Source organism: Dermochelys coriacea, chromosome 19, assembly GCF_009764565.3.
Source record: "Dermochelys coriacea isolate rDerCor1 chromosome 19, rDerCor1.pri.v4, whole genome shotgun sequence".
In the NCBI taxonomy this organism is placed as follows: Eukaryota; Metazoa; Chordata; order Testudines; family Dermochelyidae; genus Dermochelys; species Dermochelys coriacea.
This window is the reverse complement of record NC_050086.2, coordinates 1,022,115-1,042,611: the sequence shown is the minus strand read 5'-3', so window position 1 is coordinate 1,042,611 and position 20,497 is coordinate 1,022,115. Positions and strand designations below refer to the sequence as shown.

General features: G+C 48.6%; 2 protein-coding genes and 1 long non-coding RNA gene across 3 annotated transcripts; 2 read left to right on the top strand and 1 right to left on the bottom strand.

The window, feature by feature from the left end:
- Positions 1-349: 349 nt before the first annotated feature.
- On the top strand, positions 350-6,677 carry MANEAL (mannosidase endo-alpha like). The gene is made up of 4 exons (XM_038378026.2): positions 350-1,176; positions 3,570-3,679; positions 4,217-4,293; positions 5,100-6,677. The coding sequence occupies exons 1-4, from the start codon at positions 693-695 to the stop codon at positions 5,734-5,736; spliced, it is 1,308 nt and encodes a 435-aa protein (XP_038233954.1). The 5' UTR covers positions 350-692; the 3' UTR covers positions 5,737-6,677.
- Positions 6,678-8,040: 1,363 nt separating this feature from the next.
- Positions 8,041-14,113, bottom strand: YRDC (yrdC N6-threonylcarbamoyltransferase domain containing). The gene is made up of 6 exons (XM_038377242.2): positions 13,892-14,113; positions 13,031-13,226; positions 11,886-12,000; positions 10,333-10,452; positions 9,694-9,836; positions 8,041-9,315 (listed from the first exon to the last, which is right to left on the bottom strand). The coding sequence occupies exons 1-6, from the start codon at positions 14,055-14,057 to the stop codon at positions 9,246-9,248; spliced, it is 810 nt and encodes a 269-aa protein (XP_038233170.2). The 5' UTR covers positions 14,058-14,113; the 3' UTR covers positions 8,041-9,245.
- Positions 14,114-16,749: 2,636 nt separating this feature from the next.
- On the top strand, positions 16,750-19,967 carry LOC119845553. Its single transcript, XR_005289629.2, has 4 exons — positions 16,750-17,040; positions 17,299-17,464; positions 18,054-18,173; positions 18,516-19,967. It is a non-coding gene; the product is annotated as an uncharacterized LOC119845553 (long non-coding RNA).
- Positions 19,968-20,497: the final 530 nt, after the last annotated feature.

Sequence of the window (20,497 nt, the reverse complement as noted above, 5' to 3'; positions counted from 1 at the left end):
CGTGACCAACCGACCCCCCCCGCGACCCGCTTCCCCGCACCCGTGTGACCGACCGACCCCCCCCGAGTGACCGACCCCCCCACCCCCCCGTGACCAACCCACACCCCTGTGACTGACCGACTGACCCCCCCTCACACCCCCCCGTGACCGACCGACCCCTCCCTACGGCCCCGTGACCGACTGACCCCCCCGTGTGACCGACCCACACCCCCGTGACTGACCGACCGACCCCCCCCCACGGCCCCGTGACCGACCGACCACCCCCAGCGACCAACCCCCCTCGGGGACCGACGCCCCCGCGCCCGACTGACCCCCCCGTGCCCGACCCCCCCCCGGGGACTGACCGACAGAGTGACACACACACACACCCGCCCCCCGGGGACTGACGGACCCGACCAGCCCACCAGGGCCTGACCCACCGCTGAGCCCGACTTGCTGACACCCCCTGTCCCAGTGACAGACCGACCCACCCGGGCCCACCTCTCCCCCAGTGACCGACCGACTCCCGCACTGCTGGGCCCGACTGACTGACTGACCAACCCCCCTGCCTCCCTCCCCCGTGACAGACTGCCCACCCCAATCCCACTGGCCTGTGCTGGCCCTGACCCCATTCCCCAGCCCATCCGCTATTGGGGGGGAGGGTGACTGACGGACCCTTGGCTGCCCCCTCCCCTGGTGCAGCCCCCGGCGCCATGGCCCGGCTGAGGCGCAGAGCCTGCATTGCCCTCTTCCTCTTCACCCTCTTCATCTTCGGCACCATGATGGGCCTGCGGACTCTGAAACCCTCTGACGGCTTCTCAGACCTGGCCCCAGGGCTGGAGCTGGTGCCCTTCGTGGAGCGAGGGGAAAGGCGCTCTGTCTCCCATGAGGCCATCTCCCGGCCTCAGGTGGCTACCAGCAGTGACGCCAAGGCACCAACACCGTCTGTGTACTATGACCTGCACATCTTCTACTACATGTGGTATGGGAACACCCACTTTGAAGGAAAGTACCTGCACTGGGACCATGTCATGGTGCCGCATTGGGACCCCAAGATATCTGCCAGCTACCCCAAAGGGCGGCACAGCCCCCCAGAGGACATTGGCTCTAGCTTCTACCCTGAGCTGGGACCTTACAGCTCCAGGGACCCTGAAGTGCTGGAGGAGCACATGAACCAGCTGAGAGCGGCAGCAATTGGTAAGGATGTCCTGACATATGTTTCATCGTCTTATCAGTGCACCTAACGCTTTCATAGATGTTGAGTACCAAACGAGGCCCCAGTCTTACAAGCGGATGTGTGCAGGTGAGCCTCTGCATCCCTGCAGCACCGCAGCGAAATCACTGGTGTTCCAGGCACAGATCTGCTTGCTGGAGTCGAGCATTAGTGTTTAAATCCATCAGGGGTACACAAGTTAATATTTTTAAAATACTGGAAAAATAACTCATAAACTGCTTTAACCCCAATTCAGAGAGGATAGCATCACAACTTTCAATGTTCGGGTGTATGTATTTGAATTTTCATTCACAGTGAAGTTTCCTGAGAAAGACTACGTTGCTTTGTACCTTTAACCCATGGTGAAGGCCAGATGGTGACAAGGGGGTTAAGTTAACAAGGATGTAAGCACCAAGGTGGGAGAGGAGACACTGAGGGCGAAACAAGGCAGTCACGGTAGGAGTAATAGGAATAAATTAAAGGAAAATTTAGGCTGAATGTCGAGGAAAATGAACCTTTTAGTAAGTGTTTCTCCAAATACTTAACTGCATGCTTAATTTTACTCATGTGAGCACTCACAGTGAAGTTAAGGGGGCTGCTTGCATGACTCAAGTTAAGCAGGTGAGTGTTTGCAGCATGGGGATGCATAGTTACAAACCCCAGGACATTAAAAGAGCCTTTGGCTGAGTGCAAGGATCTGAGAGACTTTCATTCTACAAACTGGAGTATAACTTCTATATGAAGACTTAGAAAGCACTGGTTAAAACTCATCAAAAATGCAGCTTGTAGCAAAGCTATTCAACCTTAACTTTTAAAAATTGGCAAACAGTATGCCTTTTGCCTTCACAAAAAGGGAAAGAAAGTTATTTAAGACTTCCAGAAGGTGTTGCTGGAATGAAAATAGTATTGATAGATTGGGTTCATTCTATGCTTGCCTTCAAGGCTAAGTGTTTTCTTTTTAACTTGCATATTTTACTGTGTAGGTTGCAAAGTGTAGTAGTATAAATACAGCAGAGCAATTATGTACTGTATTGAACAGCCTATTAGCACTGGTACCAAAATATATTTTATTAAGAGATCAGCCCCTTCAAATTTCTGTGTTGTACAAGATCCCCTGGGACAAGTGAATTCCAAAATTAAACAGATGCTATAAATTGCCAAAGCTGACTCTTGAATGGGGCAAACATCCAGCTCTCGTGACACGAAAGATATCAGGGACCTTTGACTCCAAGAGTTCAGGACCTCTGTTTGAGATGTGGCAGCCGACTGCTCCCTAGAATGGGCCTGAATTAGTTGTACATTCTCTCTGTCACCAGCACCTCTTCATGTAGCATTGAGTGTGGTATTTTTTTTATCTTGGAGATTTCCCATCCAAGTACTGGCCCAGCCCAGTCTGCTTTCAAGATCAGATGAGATCACAGCAGGAAGATAGTGTGAACCAGATCAAAACAAACTATCATTATCAAAATTGGCTCCTTTTCAGTGACAAGTGAGTGAGTCAGGTTATGACATCTTTATATTCTCATTAATCAAATAATGAGCAATGGGAAGTCAGTTTGTGTCAGTTCATCTTAATCTGGCCTTGTATTAAAGTGGCTTTGCTCGCAGCATTCAGTCTAATAGTTCTCCAACCATCACCTGAGAAACAGCTTGCTAGTTTGGGACTGTTAAGCACAGGTGACATTTCAGCACCCCCTGCTATGGACAGCTCCATTATTAAATTACAGGGCTGGTGAACAAAAACCTCCTTTCAAGCCAGAGGCTTTTCCTTCGAGAAAGGTCACGTTACAGTGTTTACCAGTGTTCTTTCAATGAATCTTTTCCATTCCAGATGCAGTGTCTTTGTGGTATAACAGGATTTAAAACACCTCTGCGGCAGATCTTCCACATAACTAAACTGGAACATATTATTAATACAGACTAGTGTCTTTCCACTATGCACTAGGTCAGGCACTTAGAACAGCTCCTCCTGTAGAAATCTGCCATGGATGGTGCTATTGAGAAAAGGATTGAGAATTTAACTTCATTCTGAGGAATTCTCAAGCTGTTACCCTGCTACGAATTATACCTACTGGTACGGACATCCTGCAAATGCTTGAGGACAATTATAACCATCTCCCCGCACCTGGGTATCATCAAAACAGAGGATCCAAGCTGGGTAGAGCCAGTGGTTCAGATCCTCCTATTTTAAGGGATCTCCTTTCTAAATCTGAGATTTAACTGCTTTGACAACTAAGCTTAGAGGACTCTGTCCAATTGTTAGAATGACTAGAAATAAGGTTGAGTTCTGGTACTGCATGGGAGAGGCAGAAGGCAGGCAAGGTTTAAATATCAATGCATTTGGTTGGTCCTGATCTCCTTCTGCAACTTGCTGCAGGAGTCCTGGTTTTGTCTTGGTACCCACCTGGTCTGGCAGATGATAATGGGGAGCCATCAGATAGTCTTGTGCCATTTATCTTGGATGCTGCACACAGATATACCATAAAGGTAAGACTGCTCTCTCTTGTTGTTTGAAGCTGTTAAACTAATTGCTCAAATTAGCCAGGAATTGCCACTGTGCTTCTCCAGCAGCCGCCTGTTCTGCAGTCTCAGTGGCTTTGTATTATTTTTAATGGGTCATTATGGGAGGTAGTGGGGAGTCTTTATTTTGCAACAGCTGAGCACAAACAAGCATCACTTCATGAGAGGGCTTTACAGCTTGTTCTCGCAACTATTAAAACTAATCTGGACAAACGGATAGGTTACATGCCCTATTATGTTTCAGAGGGGTACCCATGTTAGCCTGTATCCACAAAAACAACGAGGGGTCTGGTGGCACCTTAAAGACTAACTCAATTTGTTAGTATTTATGATGCCCTATTATGATGGAACAGACCCTCCGTCTGTTTCCTGCAAGGGGGCTGCCTAGGCAGCTTCTGGATGCTCTGTGATGAATGGACACTGTGACCTTTTCAAAGGGTCTGGGACTTACTGTCACAGGGAAAGCATGTGCTGGTCACCATGTCTCCATGATTTATTTTGAAGGTTGCCTTCCACATCCAGCCATACAAAGGGCGCGACGACCACACTGTGCATGAGAACATTAAATACATCATAGACAAGTAAGTCTTGGCTTTCAGTCGCTGCCACAAGCGCATAGTTCAGGCTCAACTCTGTGCTGAGATACAAAGCAGAGCATCAGGCCAACCATGTCTGTCTTGTACTAAACTTCTTGCTCGCTCTGTTAAGTAAATTATGCCACAGGGTGCTGTAGCAGAGAATTGCAACAGCATCACACCAAGCCCTTTACTTATATGTCATCCTCAGCAACCCTTGTAAAGTGAGTATATTAGCCCCAGAGTCTGTAGGAAAGGCCATTGCCAGAGATGGTAACAAGAAAATAAGATTTAAATGCTGGGGAATAAAGAGCTTTTCACTGTGGGTCACTAGCTGGAATACAGGCGAACCAGGCAGTAACCAAAAGCTATTACCATCCATTGGTGGATCTCTCGCCAGTTTGTAAGTGCGCACGTGTCCCCAGTGCATTTATTGGCATGTCGATGGTGGTCATCACTGCAGTATATCTCAAGTATAAATTAGTCTGATGGAGTCTCTCAGGGAATGCAACAAAGCTTTCTTGTTCTCCAGGCATTCCCTTCGGGTGGTAAAGTGGGTCTAAAATATTGATCAGTCCAGTGCAACATCCTCCCCTTTGTCTGTCTAATCATGGGCAATGCAGCTGAACCATTCTGGTAAACGGCGACACAGGGAGCATGCAAAGGCCTAAAGTGAAACTACCAGGGCATGCAATTGAGCTGGGCTTCAGGCTGCACTTGCTTTGTAATGGGCATATCTGCCTGCTAGTCAGCATGGGGCTTGCTCCCCAGGCGCCAATCACTTACTGAAATGGTCTGTTCTTTCTCTGTAGGTATGGATCACATGCAGCTTTTTACAAGTACAAGACCAGTACAGGACGGAGCCTCCCAATGTTTTACATATATGATTCTTACCTGACACCCCCTGAATCCTGGGCCAAGCTCTTCACCCAGTCAGGTTCTCATTCCCTCCGCAACACCCCCTATGATGCAGTGTTCATAGCACTGCTAGTGGAAGAAGGACACAAGCATGATATTCTCTCCGCAGGATACGATGGCATGTACACATATTTTGCATCCAATGGCTTCTCTTTCGGCTCATCCCACCAGAACTGGAAAGCTATCAAAGCCTTCTGTGACTCAAACAACCTGATGTTCATTCCCAGCGTTGGCCCAGGCTACATTGACACTAGTATCCGCCCTTGGAACAACCACAACACTCGCAACAGAGTCAATGGAAAATATTATGAAACAGCTCTGCAGGCTGCACTCATGGTGAGGCCAGAGATAGTCTCCATCACTTCCTTCAATGAGTGGCATGAAGGCACTCAGATTGAGAAAGCGGTGCCCAAGAAGACACTAACACGCCTGTATCTGGACTACCTGCCTCATCAGCCCAACATGTATCTGGAGCTGACCCGCAGGTGGGCAGAACACTTCAGCAAGGAGAAGGAGCAATGGCTGATGTGATTATTATATATGGGAAGCCTTCAGACAGCCTGTCTTTGCTTTATGAAAAAGGTCATGTTAAAAAGAATTGGTTGAGAAAAACAGCTTATGGGTCCCAGTCTCTGTTCAGGACAGGTGCGTTTGTTCAGGTAGCTAAACAGAGTGTTCTCTATGAACAGCCCTAAGGCTGGTTTTAGCACCAACTCCACAACCACAGGAGGAAATGTGCGTGAGCAGAGGTCTCTAAGCAGCAGTCTGTTCCGTTGCTGCTGTGAGTTCAGTACAGGTGTCCCTTTTAAAGCCTTCTGGATCTGAACTGGCCTGTAAGTGACCAGGCCAGGGAATGAATGAGCAAGAGATCTGTTTTTCTTACCGTGCATATGTTTAGTGTGATATTTTAGATATTAGCTGGGCTCCTACCCCCAGCATCTATTTTATCCTATGCCCTTCACCAGTTGCCTGCTGATGACATATTCCACACACCACTAGCAGCTCTGACAATTAACTTCCCTTATTAGCTGGTTGAAACAAAGAGTTAATTGTTCCTCAAAACTGTTTATTGTAGAACAAACCCATGCAATTAAATACGCTTTGGGTTGGGTGGTTTCAGTGAGCCACATATCCAAATAACTAAAAATAATAAGAGCTGGAATTTAACCTATTATCTGTATTGGCAACCAATGAACTGCAGTGATCTGTACTAAATGCCCTTTTAGTGTTTCACATGTTCAAAACTTGGCCTTAACTTTGTTTTATCTCCACTCTAGAATCAAGTGAAGTGTGACCACTTGCAATAAAATGTAACTGAAGATACTAATGTGTTTTCCCAGAAGGAAATTACATCACTATAGAATAAATACCCTTTTTTGTAACTATCGTACATCCACTCCCTTTTAAATTTGTGTTTTAAGAACTCATTTGAACTTGTCTTTTTATCAATAAAGTGAGAAGCGGCAGCTTTAGATCCGAGTTAGTGCATGAGGTTCTCCCTTGTCACATTAATTATGCTTAATTTATATAAATTCTGACTTTTGCTGCACAGTGACAGTACTGATGGTTTCATTTTTCTCCATTTAATGCAAATGATTGAAAACACACTATCTAGCCACTCACGCTCAGTCGAGAGAATTAGAATCACAGACGTGTAAGATTCTAAGGGAGCTCAAGAGGTCATCTTGTTCAGTGGTTCTCAGACTGTGGCTCAGGGAACAGGCCCTGGGCCTGGGGCACAAACCCCTGAGCTTCAGTTTTGGCCTCACCAGGCTTTGGAATTGGCTCCCGCACCTGGGGTAATATACTGCAGTAATTTTTGTTGTCAGAAGGGGGTCACAGTGCAGTGAAGTGTGAGAACCCCTGATCTAGCCCATTCCCTATACTCAAGCAGGACCAAGTAAACCTAGACCATCCCAGTCAGGTGTTTGTCTAACCTGTTCTTAAATAACCTAAACCTCATCTCCCTTGCTGCAGATTAAGCCGTTTAAACCTTGTCCTACCTTCAGTGGACATGAACAATTTATCATTGTCCTTGTGATAACAGCATTTGACATGGTTGAAAATGTATCAGATTCCCACCCCATCAGTCTTCTCAAGACCCATTTTAACAACCCTTTGTCATAGGTCAGGTTTTCTAAACCTCATACGTTTGTTGCTCTCCTCTGGTCTCTTCCCAATCTGGCACCCAAAACTGAACCTAACACTCCAGCCAACACCTTAGTGGGGCTGAGTACAATAGAACAATGGTCTCCCATGTCTTACATACAACACTGCTGTTAATACAGCCCAGAATGCCTTTTTTGGAAACTGTATCATAGTGAGTGGTGGGTCATATTCAATTTGTGATCCGCTGTAACCCCCAGATCCTTTTCAGCTTTCCTGCCCCATTTGATTTTTCCTATCTAAGTGAAGTACTTTACACTTGTCTTTATTAAACTTCATCTTATTGATGGTTTCAGACCAATTTTCCAGTTTGTCAAGGTCATTTTGCATTCTAATCCTGTCCTCTGAAGTGCTTTCAACCCCTCCCACCTTAAGAGTCATCTGCAAATTTTATACACTTCATCAGGTCCTGCCAGCTTAGTGCAAGAGTGAAATAAGCAAAAAGCTATCCTATGGTTCTGTCTCACTCACAAAAGCATCTGGGTTATAAAGCCCTTGTTCATCTTTTCAAGATTTGATAAAAGTCCAGCTGTTCCATGTCTTGCTGCATGATGGGCCTGGTTTAGCAGATAGTTGCTAGTCAAACCCTCATCTCTACAAGTAACGGTAGGCTGCACAGAGATTAGTCTTCGAAAGATGAAAAGCCACCACCTCCAGAAGGTAACAGTGTACGTATAAAATTTACACTTTAATGGCACTAACACAAAGAGGCATTGCAGAGATCCAAACACCTTAAATCTAAGCATTTATTACACAGAATTGTGTTTCAAAAAACACAGTTTGGTCACCAGTTTTTAAACACTAATAAATATCAACATGAACAGATTAATTTCATTTTAGTGTTCCCAGAAGAATAAATACTGGCTCAGACCCTTTTGGCCTCCTCCTATTGTTCTAATAATCTCACTGAATTAAGATTTATAAAAACTACAGACTGATTCTAGTCTGCAGGTCAGCTAAATAGGGAAAGCAACAACTTCATGAGTGATGAAGGGAACAGTTCATGAGGGACTCAAAAGATAGGACAGATCCTGAAGTGCATTCACCTTTTACAAGGAAAAAAAAATAACAATTTAGTCTAGTATCAGGATTAGCAACCATCACTTAAAAGTAAAACTTAGATGATTTGCAAAAGGGATGCTTTTTTGACAACTAAAGAGCAGCTGAAAAGTTTCTCCTGCTTGGCACCATTAGAAATATCAGGTCTAGACTCACTATTTTTTGCTGGAGAACAGTAAGATTATGGCATCATGAGAAACAGATTAAGCCAAAATAAAAAGCCATTTCTCTTTCAGGTGCTCTACTATTTAAGCCAAACACTCAGACAGTTAGAAGACAGATTCTCTCTACTAAAGGAGTCAAAGCTCATTCCTGCAAAACCAAGCAAGAGGAGACTGTGTATTCCTGATATTTCTAAGTAAAACAGAAGAAACATTTAAAAACTGTGGCGTGTGTTTAAGTCAAAACGGCAATCGGTTGCCTTTAAATCCGAATCAAACCCAAGTGCTGTACATAGGTATTTCAGTAAAACACTATCCTCTGTCCCATGCAAGAACAGCAGTTTGCCAAGATATCGCAAATAGACGTTTATTTCAAATCCTAGTAAACCCCACTGCACAAGGCAAAAGATCCCTTGTACGGTAATCAGGGATATTACACTTGCACAAGGAGGTCAGGAGTACTTGGTTTCTTACAAACATGCACAGCAGACCAATACCCATTACACACAAATGATGAAAAGACCCAGGGTGAGACATGAGGACTGATACAACCATTGACCTTATTAAACAAGGCCTTTGACACTGGCTTCCTGAAGAGACAGGCACATGGTGCCCAGTTTTACCGACTCCTCACAGCTTCCAGAGTTTGGTATCTCACGAAGAAGAAGGTTCTGATGTCAAGCCATATTTCTTTCCCAGGATTTCAACTGTCGGTGTCAGTGCACTATGGAAATAAAGGCAAGTGGAGTGGTGACTAGAAATAAGTTCCCATTTGCAGAACTCAGTTGGTTCCAGTTTTGTATTTTGCAGTGTAGGGAAAAAACGAGAACCAGCTGAGCAAGGTTATCTTCAGCCCAGCAGTGCAAAAAGAGGGGTATATTATGAAATAGCAAGTTATATCCTGCTAAACCCAATATCTGTCAATTTTCAGCATCTCTGGACAGGCAAATTAGTTAGGTGTTAGAGAATGCTGCACTTTGACAACATCCTACACTAACCACTGTAGGGAAATGGGCAAAACAAGCCCCATGTTTTAACTTTCAGTTGCATTTTGTTTTACCTAAAGTGAAAGCTGCAGCTATGGTCAGCAAAGAGTGCTTACCAGCCAGGCCGAATAATGGTGTATTTCCCAGATACAGACAAGTCAACCACAGTTGACCCCAGACGACACTCTGGACTCTGGATATCTCCAATTGCACCTCCATCAATGACCAGCGATAACTGAGGCCAAAGGTCTTGGAATTCCTGAGACAAGAAGGGAAAATTGGGTTCAGCCAACTAAGCTTTTGAGGGGTTTTTGTTTTAGTTTTTAAATGGATACCACAAGTGAAGCTCTGTAGGTCTCTAGTATCAGGGAAGAGATCTCATTTCTCTGAGCTTCTGATCTGAACGCACCATAGACATCAGAACACAGGCTTTCACTATTTTAGGAGCTACAAGTGCCCTCTAAAGATTCTCAGGTTCAGAACCATTTGCTACATAATCATGTTTAGTAAAGTACACCGGAAGCCTTTAAACAGTCTGCATTTTAAACTCTGCCCTTCCTCAACCTTTAGGGAGGCTCCCAGCACAGCAGCAGGGATCTATAGTCTATTGTGAAGGGGGGCTGTAACAGAAGGATGAGGCACAACCACTGGGGGAAAGGTCCTGGGGTTTACTGTACAACAGGTTAGTAGCTTCTCCCAACTCCTATCTGAAATCCTAGCATGGCAGTTCTCCCCAGTGACAAAACCAGCCTTACCGAGATGGTCAGTGTGCTCGCCCGAGTACTGATGTTAGCGCTCGTTAAAGCCAGTGGTCCTGAACAAGCCTGTGCCACCTCCCTAATGAAAGTGTGATTTGGAATACGAACGCCAACCAACTACAAGAGAAGAGAGGTGTGTTTATATGCAACAGCCAAAGAGAGGATGCATTTATAGGCAACAGTCATTGAGCTACAGATGTATCCCATTATGTTGTATGAAGCCCTGCTGACCTAAAGAAGTGTGGTCCAAATGGCAGCCTGAGGGCTGGATTTGGCCCACATAATAATTCCATCTAGCTGCTACCCCGTCCACTTAACAATTTTCAGTTGTGCTGGGACATGCCCTGTTGCCATGGCAGGGCATAACCCACACAGTGCAGGAGCAGCTGGTACCATTCAGCCCCAAAGGCCCCGTGTGGAAAGCCTGTAAGGGCTCTAGCTTCCCCCCTCCTACAGGAGGCTTGGGAAGTACCAGGGCCTCCAGTTTCCTGCCAGCCTACAGTGCCAGGTCCCTGGCAGGTGCTCTCCCATTGGGAGGTACTAAGGGCACCCCAGCCTGTTACCTCCTGTGCAGGTGGTGGGTCCCTGGCCACTGGGCTGCTGTGCCACTGTCTCAGGCATGGCTGGAAGGGGAGGTAGTGGCTGCTGGGTCTCTACAGCCTCAGAGTCAGCTAAGCGGGGGCTGGGCCTGCTGTCCCTGCCTCCCTATGATCAGTGCAGCTGGCATCTCCCACCCCAAGGCAGGGTGAGGGAATCTCTTTACTGCTGCACATGCCCCAGGGTCTGAGCACATTCACTGACTACAGCGAAGCCACTGCCCGTCTCCTCTCTGAGACTGGAATAGGGAAGGGGGATGAACTGCATACCATTAAAAATATTTCTGCCTTGATATGTCACTGAAGTTCAACTTCTAATTTTTGGACTGTCAGAGAGGGAACTAAACTGGGGGTCTGAACTATGGACAGCCTGTGGCCCTACTGAGGGAATTTCTCAGCTGGACAGCAACACCCTCAACTGCTGCTTCCAATGTTCTGTTACAAATATTGAGATTGACATTGGGAGTCAAGTGCCAGAAACTTTTTCCTCAGGGTTCTCACTAACAGGTGAGCTATTATCTTATTTAATTTAGTTTTATTACTTCTTAACCCCCATTAGCACCTTAATGGGTAAATTCTAAATCCTTTAAAACAAGTGATCTGATTCTAGAATTCTACTTCTGGATGTGGCCCACAGAATAAAATTTGGACCACAGAAAAGGAAGGATAGGTCTTTCTACCAGCTTCATAAGCCGTCTTGAGGTAAGCACCCAGCACATCAAAAACTACAAGTCACATCACATTCAGATAGGTGACAAGGACACCTACAAATGTGTCCATCTTGGCTCATGTTTGTTATTGACAGGGCAGGAACTGGCTTCAAGAAGATGTCAATCAATGCTGAATGCCGTGAACGCACAAAAATGTGAGTGGGAAGGCCAAAGAACGACACACAAAGAAGAAGATTGTCACCTGTCAAATTGCGGAGATGTGTGTCATGTCCCAAAGACTTACCGATGTGAAAGGGTTCAGGTCTTTATTGAGTCCTTCTGAGCGCTGCAATACCAGGGTCACAGGTCCTGGGAGTAGGTCCCGTAGCAGCTCTTCTGGCACATTGACATGACAGTACCTATAAAGTACATTGAGATATACTTAAAATCGCTACAAGATACAGTCACAAGAGACTAACCATCACTGGGAGTGTTTCCATGCTCCCAGCTACCACAACTCCCTCCCCTGAAGTTTTACATTTTTGCTATTGCACAGTTGAGGCAGGTTTCAGAGTAGCAGCCGTGTTAGTCTGTATTCGCAAAAAGAAAAGGAGGACTTATGGCACCTTAGAGACTAACAAATTTATTAGAGCATAAGCTTTCGTGAGCTACAGCTCACTTCATTGGATGCATTCAGTGGAAAATACAGTGGGGAGATTTATATACCCAGAGAACATGAAACAATGGGTGTTACCATACACACTGTAACGAGTGTGATCAGGTAAGGTGAGCTATTACCAGTAGGAGAGCGGGGGGGGGGAGGGGGGGAACCTTTTGTAATGAGACAGGAAGCAAAATGCCACAAAAACAGGCTGGCCCTCCCTGATTAAAGCATCACAGAGTGAGAATTTTGGTAGTCCATGACCCCTCTCTGAGGGAGATTTCCCTTCCCTGGGCTCTCTAGGTACATCTGTCCCCCATTTCAATATATGGGAGAAGGTACCTGCTCTACTGTAAGCTGTGCTGGACACAGATTCGAGATGCTCAGAGAGGATACAACTTAAAAATCTATATTTGCAAACTCATCTTTTTCCCCAGCGTCACCAACGTTAGCTATTAAAACTGAATTCTGAGCGTTGCATTTACTTTTGTGATTTAAAGAGCTTGCATTTCTCTCAGCACCAACCATGAAGTCAGATTAGTTCAACTCACTATTGCTTTTATTATACACCCCTCGGAGTATTAAAAACTGAAAACAAAGCCGACGGTAGCTACCTGGAAGGCGCCCAAGCGCTGCAAAGGAAAGCTTGCTTTAAAACAACTCTCTGCCCCGGTTTAATAAAGCGTGGCTTATTTCTGATGGTTTCACAAAAGCCGGTTTTTAAGAGATCGAGTCATCCCGAGGTTGACAGAATCCCTGAAGTGGCTCCAGCCACGGCACATGCTCACCTGTAGATACGCTCCACGTCTCCAAGGCAGATGGCCAGGGGTTTACCTCCATTTCGCCCTTTCAGATCATAGATCTTTCTGACGGCGTGAGAGCTCTGGGCCAGACACGCGACTCCATAGACGGTGTCGGTGGGGACCGCCACGAGGCCGCCCGCCTGCAGGACGGTCGCGGTGGCCTGGAGAGTCTCCCGCCAGCCTGCGGACAGCAGCAAGTGAGCGCCCGGCTCCTCCCCCGGACTGTCCCCTGCCGCCGCGGCGACCCGGCCCCGGGGTCTGGGGCCGAGCGAGGCCCCCGTCACCCGCCCGCTGCAGCTGCGCACGGGCGGCCGCGGAGCCACCACCCGGCCCCGGCTCCCGCTGCCCTGCGGAGAGGAGCCGGCCCGGGCCGCGGCCACGCGCCCGCCCCCGCCCCTCCCGCTTCCCCCGCGCCCCCGCCCCGGCCCCGCCCGCTTCCGCCTCTCCCGCTTCCCCCGCGCCCCCGCCCCAGCCCCGCCCGCCCCCGCCTCTCCCGCTTCCCCCGCGCCCCGCCCCAGCCCCGCCCGCCCCCGCCTCTCCCGCGCCCCGGCCCCGCCCGCCCCCGCCTCTCCCGCTTCCCCCCCGCCCCAGCCCCGGCCCCGCCCCGCCTCCGCCTCTCCCGCGCCCCGGCCCCGGCCCCGGCCCCGCCCGCCCCCGCCCCTCCCGCTTCCCCCGCCCCAGCCCCGCCCGCCCCCGCCTCTCCCGCGCCCCGGCCCCGCCCGCCCCCGCCTCTCCCGCTTCCCCCCCGCCCCGGCCCCGCCCCCGCCCCTCCCGCTTCCCCCGCCCCAGCCCCGCCCGCCCCCGCCTCTCCCGCTTCCCCCGCGCCCCGGCCCCGCCCCCGCTCACCCTGCGGGTCGCTCTGCGCCGCGCTGCGCCCGGGCCCGGGCAGCGGCAGCGGGCGGCGAAGGCTCCGCAGCTCCGCGGCCCGTCCCGGCCCCGGCCCCGGCCCCCCCCGAGGCCCCTCAGCGGCCCGGGCCCAGCCAGCCAGCGTGGCCCCGCGCGCGCTCAGCATGGAAGGAACTTCCGCTTCCGCTTCCGCTTCCGCGCGGAAGAGCCGCGATGACGTCATTCCGGTCGTGCTCCTTAAAGAGACAGGCACCTCCAACTCCGGGATCTGTCCCTGGCTCTGGGAGGGGCGAGGGGCCTAGTGGTTAGAGGGGCGGGGCTGGGAGCCAGGGCTCCTGGGTTCCATCCCTGGCTCTGGGAGGGGAGTGGGCTCTGCAGGGTTAGAGCTGGGGAGGGGGCTGGGAGCCAGGACTCCTGGGTTCTATTGTTGGCTGTCGCTGAGTTGCTGCCTGACCCCTTGGACAAGCCCAGCATCCCTGGCTCCAAAGAGTCCATAGTCGTCCTGCCGGGGAACAGGTGCCCCCTTCCCCTCTCTACAGCCCGACCGTTTGCACAGTCACACTCTTTACTAACTGCCCTTTCCCCTCTTTGCCCTTCAGCATGATGGCCTCAGAGAGCAGTGCCCATTACTACAGGTACTTAGCACCTGTATTCCCAGGAGTTCAATGCACCATGGCCCTCATTTTACAGACCAGGAAACTGAGGCACGGGTCACACAGCAAGTCAGTGACAGAGCTGAGAGCAAAGTCCAGGTCTTCTGACTCTCAGACCTACCCTCTTATCACTAAACCCATTCTGTCCCCCGAGAACTGCAAATAAAACCCAGGAGTCCAGACACCAACCATCCTCCTCTAAGCACTACACAAACTGCCTTCTGTATGTGACTTCCTTCCTTCTTCTCCCTCCCTCAACCTTAGGAACTTCACAAGTAAAACATTGACTGGCACTGAATTTAGAATGACCCTTCTGCTTTATGGCAATAAAGTTCTTGCAGAAGAAACTCATGGAATTTACTTATTACATGTGTGTCAGAGATCCACAGGATCTGTGCTATCCCCCAGCTTTTAAACAGTCCCTCAGAGGAATCCCTTCAGTGTGCCAGACCCCCAGGAGGTCCCACTCTCTTCAGGGTAGGCCATGAGGCCTCACTGCCTTCGAGTCTGACTGCCTGGACTCCAGCACTCCTGCTTCACACCGTGAACTCTGCCCAGTGAGTCAACTGAGATAGACTCCTGATCAGAGACTTTACACCCTTCAGGGACAAATGCACTTCAGCAAGTATTTGCAGTGACCTCAGGCTGCCTTTCCAAAATGGAGCAGGGTTTATTAGTCAACTGGAACACATCACTGGCAAATCCTTGGTTAGCCAAGAGAGGCAAAGATGAAGATATAGTCCATTCTGGCCAAGACCCTGCAATCAGCCAGCTAAGCTGCTTTGGAATCCATTTCGGCTTTCTCCCCTGACCTTGGCTCTGTGTCTTTCAGTCCCAGATGAGAGCCCTGTGTCTCGCCAAAGGCCAGTTTTTGTCCTAGCTTCTCATCATCTTTTGGCCCACTGTTCTCCTCTAGACCCATGCTGAGTTCATGTGTTCTGCTTGTCATAGTTTCTCATGGATGTGTCAATTGTTGCATGGTTGGGGCTCCCCTTGTTTTTCCAGACCCTCCACTGATATGGGTCAGCTTCAGCCAGTCTTTTAATGACCCAGTTATACCAACCCAGACAGTTAGTGACACACACACTTCTCATGTCTCCTGCTCTGCCCCAAGAGCACCCTTTTAACCTTTTTGCACCTACTGGATAGCAAGCTCTAGTCAAGTAAGTCACTGCCAGGCACATCATTCATACAACTATTACAGAAAATTACAGAAAATTCTTAAATTTGTTAGTCTCTAAGGTGCCACAAGTACTCCTTTTCTTTTTGCGAATACAGACTAACACGGCTGCTACTCTGAAACCAGAAAATTCCCAGTTTGTCACAGCATGTGAGGCAGGTGAATGAATTGTTCTCTACACTCTGTGCTGTTCAGGCAAGAGAAAATAGAATGGGTAGACAGCCAGGAGATACACTATCCCGTTAACATGCCAAAGGCTTCCCCCTGGGGTGGCAATGCAGGTTGGGTGGGGTACAACGCCCCAGAGTGTAGTTCTTGTCTACTCTGCTAGACCTGCATTCCCCGGCCCACTCTCTGGTTAACACCAGTCCATAGCTCTGGCTTCCACAGTGCTTGATTTGCACAGCTGAGTGCTGCCTTTTTCTGGTGAATACACCAAGCCACCATGCCTTTCAGATCTGCTTTTTCTGAAGCTTTTGAGAAGCTAACATGTAGTTCCCGCCTCTTTTTGCCCTGCCCTGCTGAGTCCAGACATTAAGCCTCCTCTGCTTAGTGCACTTCCAAATCTCTCTTGTCAGTGTACGACTACAGAAATCATTCATTATGATCCAAAGGATCCTGTGACGTGCCATTTAATCTCATGGTACCGGTCACAAAAGGCCTTCCTTGCTTTATCAAATGACTGTTGTCCCAAGCTGATGCAGGGCTGCCTGCTCTCTTTGGAGAATACACATCAAGATGGGTGCCACTCTCTCTTCTGGCACCCACCACAGGGACCTTTGATTTTACTACAGCTGACAACAAAGAACAGAGACCTGTTGGAAATAAGTTAGCGAAGCCTGAATGAAGGAAAGAAAGAATAGGTTTCTTACAAAGACTACAGTTTTGCTTGAAGCCTTAAGAACATGATATAATTAGAGATGCAGCCTGTTTAGAAATGGAACAAGCTGAGGTCTCAAGGAAAACAGGTGGTAGCAATTGACTCACTGAAGGACATTATAAATAAGGCCTCAGCACCTGGCTGCTCTAGGAGAGCAGAAGGTGATACTAGCTGCTTTTCTTCAGTACCAACACTAGCTGGGAACAAAGCATGTTCTAGCTAAATAGTCCTTCTAGGGCAAAGAATTTACCATGTAACAAATAGTTTGAGAAAAACCTTCTGTTTTTTCTCTTTAAATCCTTTTGTGCTTGGAAACTGCCTTATTTCCCAGTATGGTTTCTGAGTGTACAAGCTACTCAATGGAACAGGTCCCAGTGATATTTCACTGTTTGCCTCAAGATTCTGTTTTGGCTTTTGATTAACTTTTTCCTGGAGTGTAAGTGTTCGTGTCAAACACTCCTTTGCCTAGCTTTGGAAATTGATGACCTGCTGGATAATTTATCAATCTATCTCAAATAAGTGGGAATAAGTACCTTGTTCATCACACCTTTCCTTGACTTCTAATGGCAGAGAGGCTAAAGAGACAAGCTCTGATTTTCTAGTTAACAGGGCCTGCTCCAGCATCATCCTGGGTTTTTAATTTGTTATTGGGAGCAGGGGAGAGAAACCCCTTATAACTAATTTTTTTTTTCAGTGTTACTGATCCACTCTGGGAACTTGGTGAATTGGATGCCAACTCTCATACCTAACTGTCCTGCCCCTTAAGATTAAAACTAACTGCTCTGAACTCTAGCTTGGCAATGGATGCAGAGGATGCTATGAAACAGGATGCTGAGCAGCCCCCAGACACTGAGTCACTGGTTTGTATGGCTGTATGAATGTGTGTGGTTTATGGCATGAGGAGATGGAGGCTGGCTGTAGGGATGAGGTTAGGTTTACATGCAAGAATAATTCAAATGTCTGTGTGCAGTTTGTCTTTAGACTTTGTCAAAGCCATAAAGCAGCATTTTAACATGGACTCAAAGAAGGAGACTGAGCTGGTTCCGGCTCACCACCATGCTCCAGTTAAGCGGGGGAGGGGGTGTGTGGCTGCAGTTCAGGTTAGGGGCAATACTCGAATTAACTCAGTGGTGAGGACAAGCCCTGCGCCTAGCGCAGCTGCTGCCCTCTCCAGAGGGTTTATTGCTTTTGTTGAAACATGGATTCAATTTCCATGTTCAAGACAAAGTGTAACTAATGTAACTGCTCCAGTCCTGTGGATTTCATGGGAACGCTGCTGGGCACTGCAGGCAGCTGCCAAGGAGGTTCCCATTGGAACTGATGCTGCTTGCCAAGCCTGGTGCAGATTGCGAGACCCTCACTGGCTCTGGATGACAGAGCCCAGGGGATCCCTAATTACTCTTCCCCTGACCCTGGAGAATGTCCTGTGGTGACTCCTCTCCTTTGCAGGTTGAAGGTGTGAGAACCCTGCTAAGATCCCTTGAAGTCCGGCAGCAGCGCCTCCTGGCAAACATTGCCAGCTGCGACAAGCTGATGGCAGAAATCACCAGTCTTCAGGCCGCTCTCTGGGTTAAGTATTGTGATCTTCCCCACTTTCCTTGCAGCAGGGCCTCTGTAAAGAGGGCCCCCACAGTCTTTTCCTTTAACATTACATGACTGGTCAGCTCAAGATGGAGCAACTCCTGTAAGGAGCCCTGGTTTCCACAGGCTGTATCGCCACATGAATGGCAAGACTGGGGGGGCTGCTCCATTTTTTTTTCTTCAATTACTAAGTTCATTAGAAAATGTAATGATCTCTGGAAAGCAGCATCTTGACCCTAGTGCTGTGAGGTCGGTGCCACCCTTGAATTCTGTGTTAAAGCAGCTCCTGGGAGGCATTGGACTGATGCATGTGGTTTTATTATTTGCTAGGCTCCTGCCAGAACAGAGGGCAGCTCCTTGCCTGTGCAAGAAGAGAACAAGAATTCCTGAAATGCTTAATGAGCTGATCACCTGAGGGCTATTGATGAAGGAAGCCACTACAACTCTCGTTGCCTGTACCCTACAAAATGTACTTAGCCCTCTAGTCCCTGAACTCTTTGCGTACGTTTGGTGTGGTGTGTAAGTACATGTTGCTGTGACCTCAACTCTCAAGTCCATTGTCTAGAAATAAATGACAACTGTTTACTCTAGCTCTGAGAAAACTTGTGACAGGCTGAAGCTAATAGCCTGGAAAAAGAAACAGTCTTACAACAAGCCCAGCTCTGATCAGTGCTGCTGACCCCACTCAAGCTCTCTGCTGTTGCCTTGGGTCGCTAACAGGAAAGTAGATTCCCCTCCAGTCTCAGGATCTTTTAGTGCACAGCTGGAATAGTTGCACTGCAGGGGCTGCATCTCACCTTTTGTCCTGATGATCTGTGTCCTTCATCCCTTCCTACCTTCAGCAGAGGGTGGCTCCAGATTGTAAATTCCTTCCCCCCCTCTGTTCCTACCTGCATTTTGAATTGGGGAGGAGTATTACCATGGAGCAGTGACTCCTCCCTGAGGGAGTGTGAAACCTTTGACAGCACATCAGACAGCTGCTGCTACCTTGCTTTCTGCTCCATATGATTTAGGCTGCTCTGGGGAGACACAGAAGACCAGCAGCTTGTTTCCTGCTTCCCAGCTGCCCTGGTTTGACACTAGACATTTCAGATTAGGAGCTTGAGGAAGCTGCTGCCAGAGCCAACATGCTTTGATTTACTTCAGTTTGACTGAGAACAGGTTAAAGAGGGTGCCTACAATAATCATGGAAGAATTGACCCACTTTGAGCCTCACTGTGCAGCTCCAGAGCATTCTGCTCCTGGAAAGGCAGGGCTGTGGCTGGAGTGAGATGAAGCCTCAGTGTTGCCCCTGATGTGCTCTGACCAATGCTTTGTACCCAAAGTGCGATCATCTCACTGGCCTTCTCCTTCCCCCAGCTGTTTGTTGTATCCACCTATTTTATCATCACAGACTTGGTCCTTGTCGTGAAGAGCTTGATTCTCTCCCTTTAGTGTGTCAAGTGTCTAGCACAAGGAGGTCTCAATCCTGGAGTAGAGTTCCTTTGTGCTCCTGTAATACAAATCCTAGACCACTGACAATATAAGAGGGCAGAACATAAAGTCAGCTCTGCTGCTGGGGAGAGACTTGCCCAAACACTTCAGCCCTAAATTATTAGGGACCTTATGTACCCCCTGAGGTCCTTAAATTGGCTCACCAGGTACTCGTAGAGAGGTCAGCAGCCAGTATTTATTCCCTTGCCCCTAAAGCAAATAAGTACCCTCCTTTGGCAGCTTCTGGATCATTTTTGAGAGGCCAGTTACTGCACCTGAGCCAGGCTCTCACCTATTTGAGACTTTTCAACAACATGCAATGCCCATATGACCCTCTCTGCGTTGACTGCAGAAACCTGCAGTCCCTGCTAGCTGACCGTTATAAAGGGGTGGCAGGCTAAGCAGCAGCATGGTACAGTGGTTAGGATACTAGCCTATGACTTGGGAGACCTGGGTTGAAGTCCATGCACCACCACAGACTTTCTGGGTAACCTTCAGTAAGTCACAGCCTCTCTACCTGCCAAATCACAAGTACCTCCCCAGGGTGGTATGAACTCAGCTGCTACAGAATAAGTACAGAAGATAGATAATGCCAAGGCTGGGCAAAGAAGCCTTTCCTACTCTTATTCCTCAACACTTATTAGTAACGCAGGGTCTAGAGCAGGAGTGGACAAACTACGGCCTCTGGGCCGTTTTAAGTCAGCCCTCAAATTCCCACTGGGGAGCAGGGTCTCGGGCTTGCCCCATTCTGGCACTCCAGTCAGGGAGCAGGGTTGGGGGCCGCTCCATGCGACTCAAGGAAGCAGCCGCATGGCCCCGCTCTGGCTCCTACATGCTCA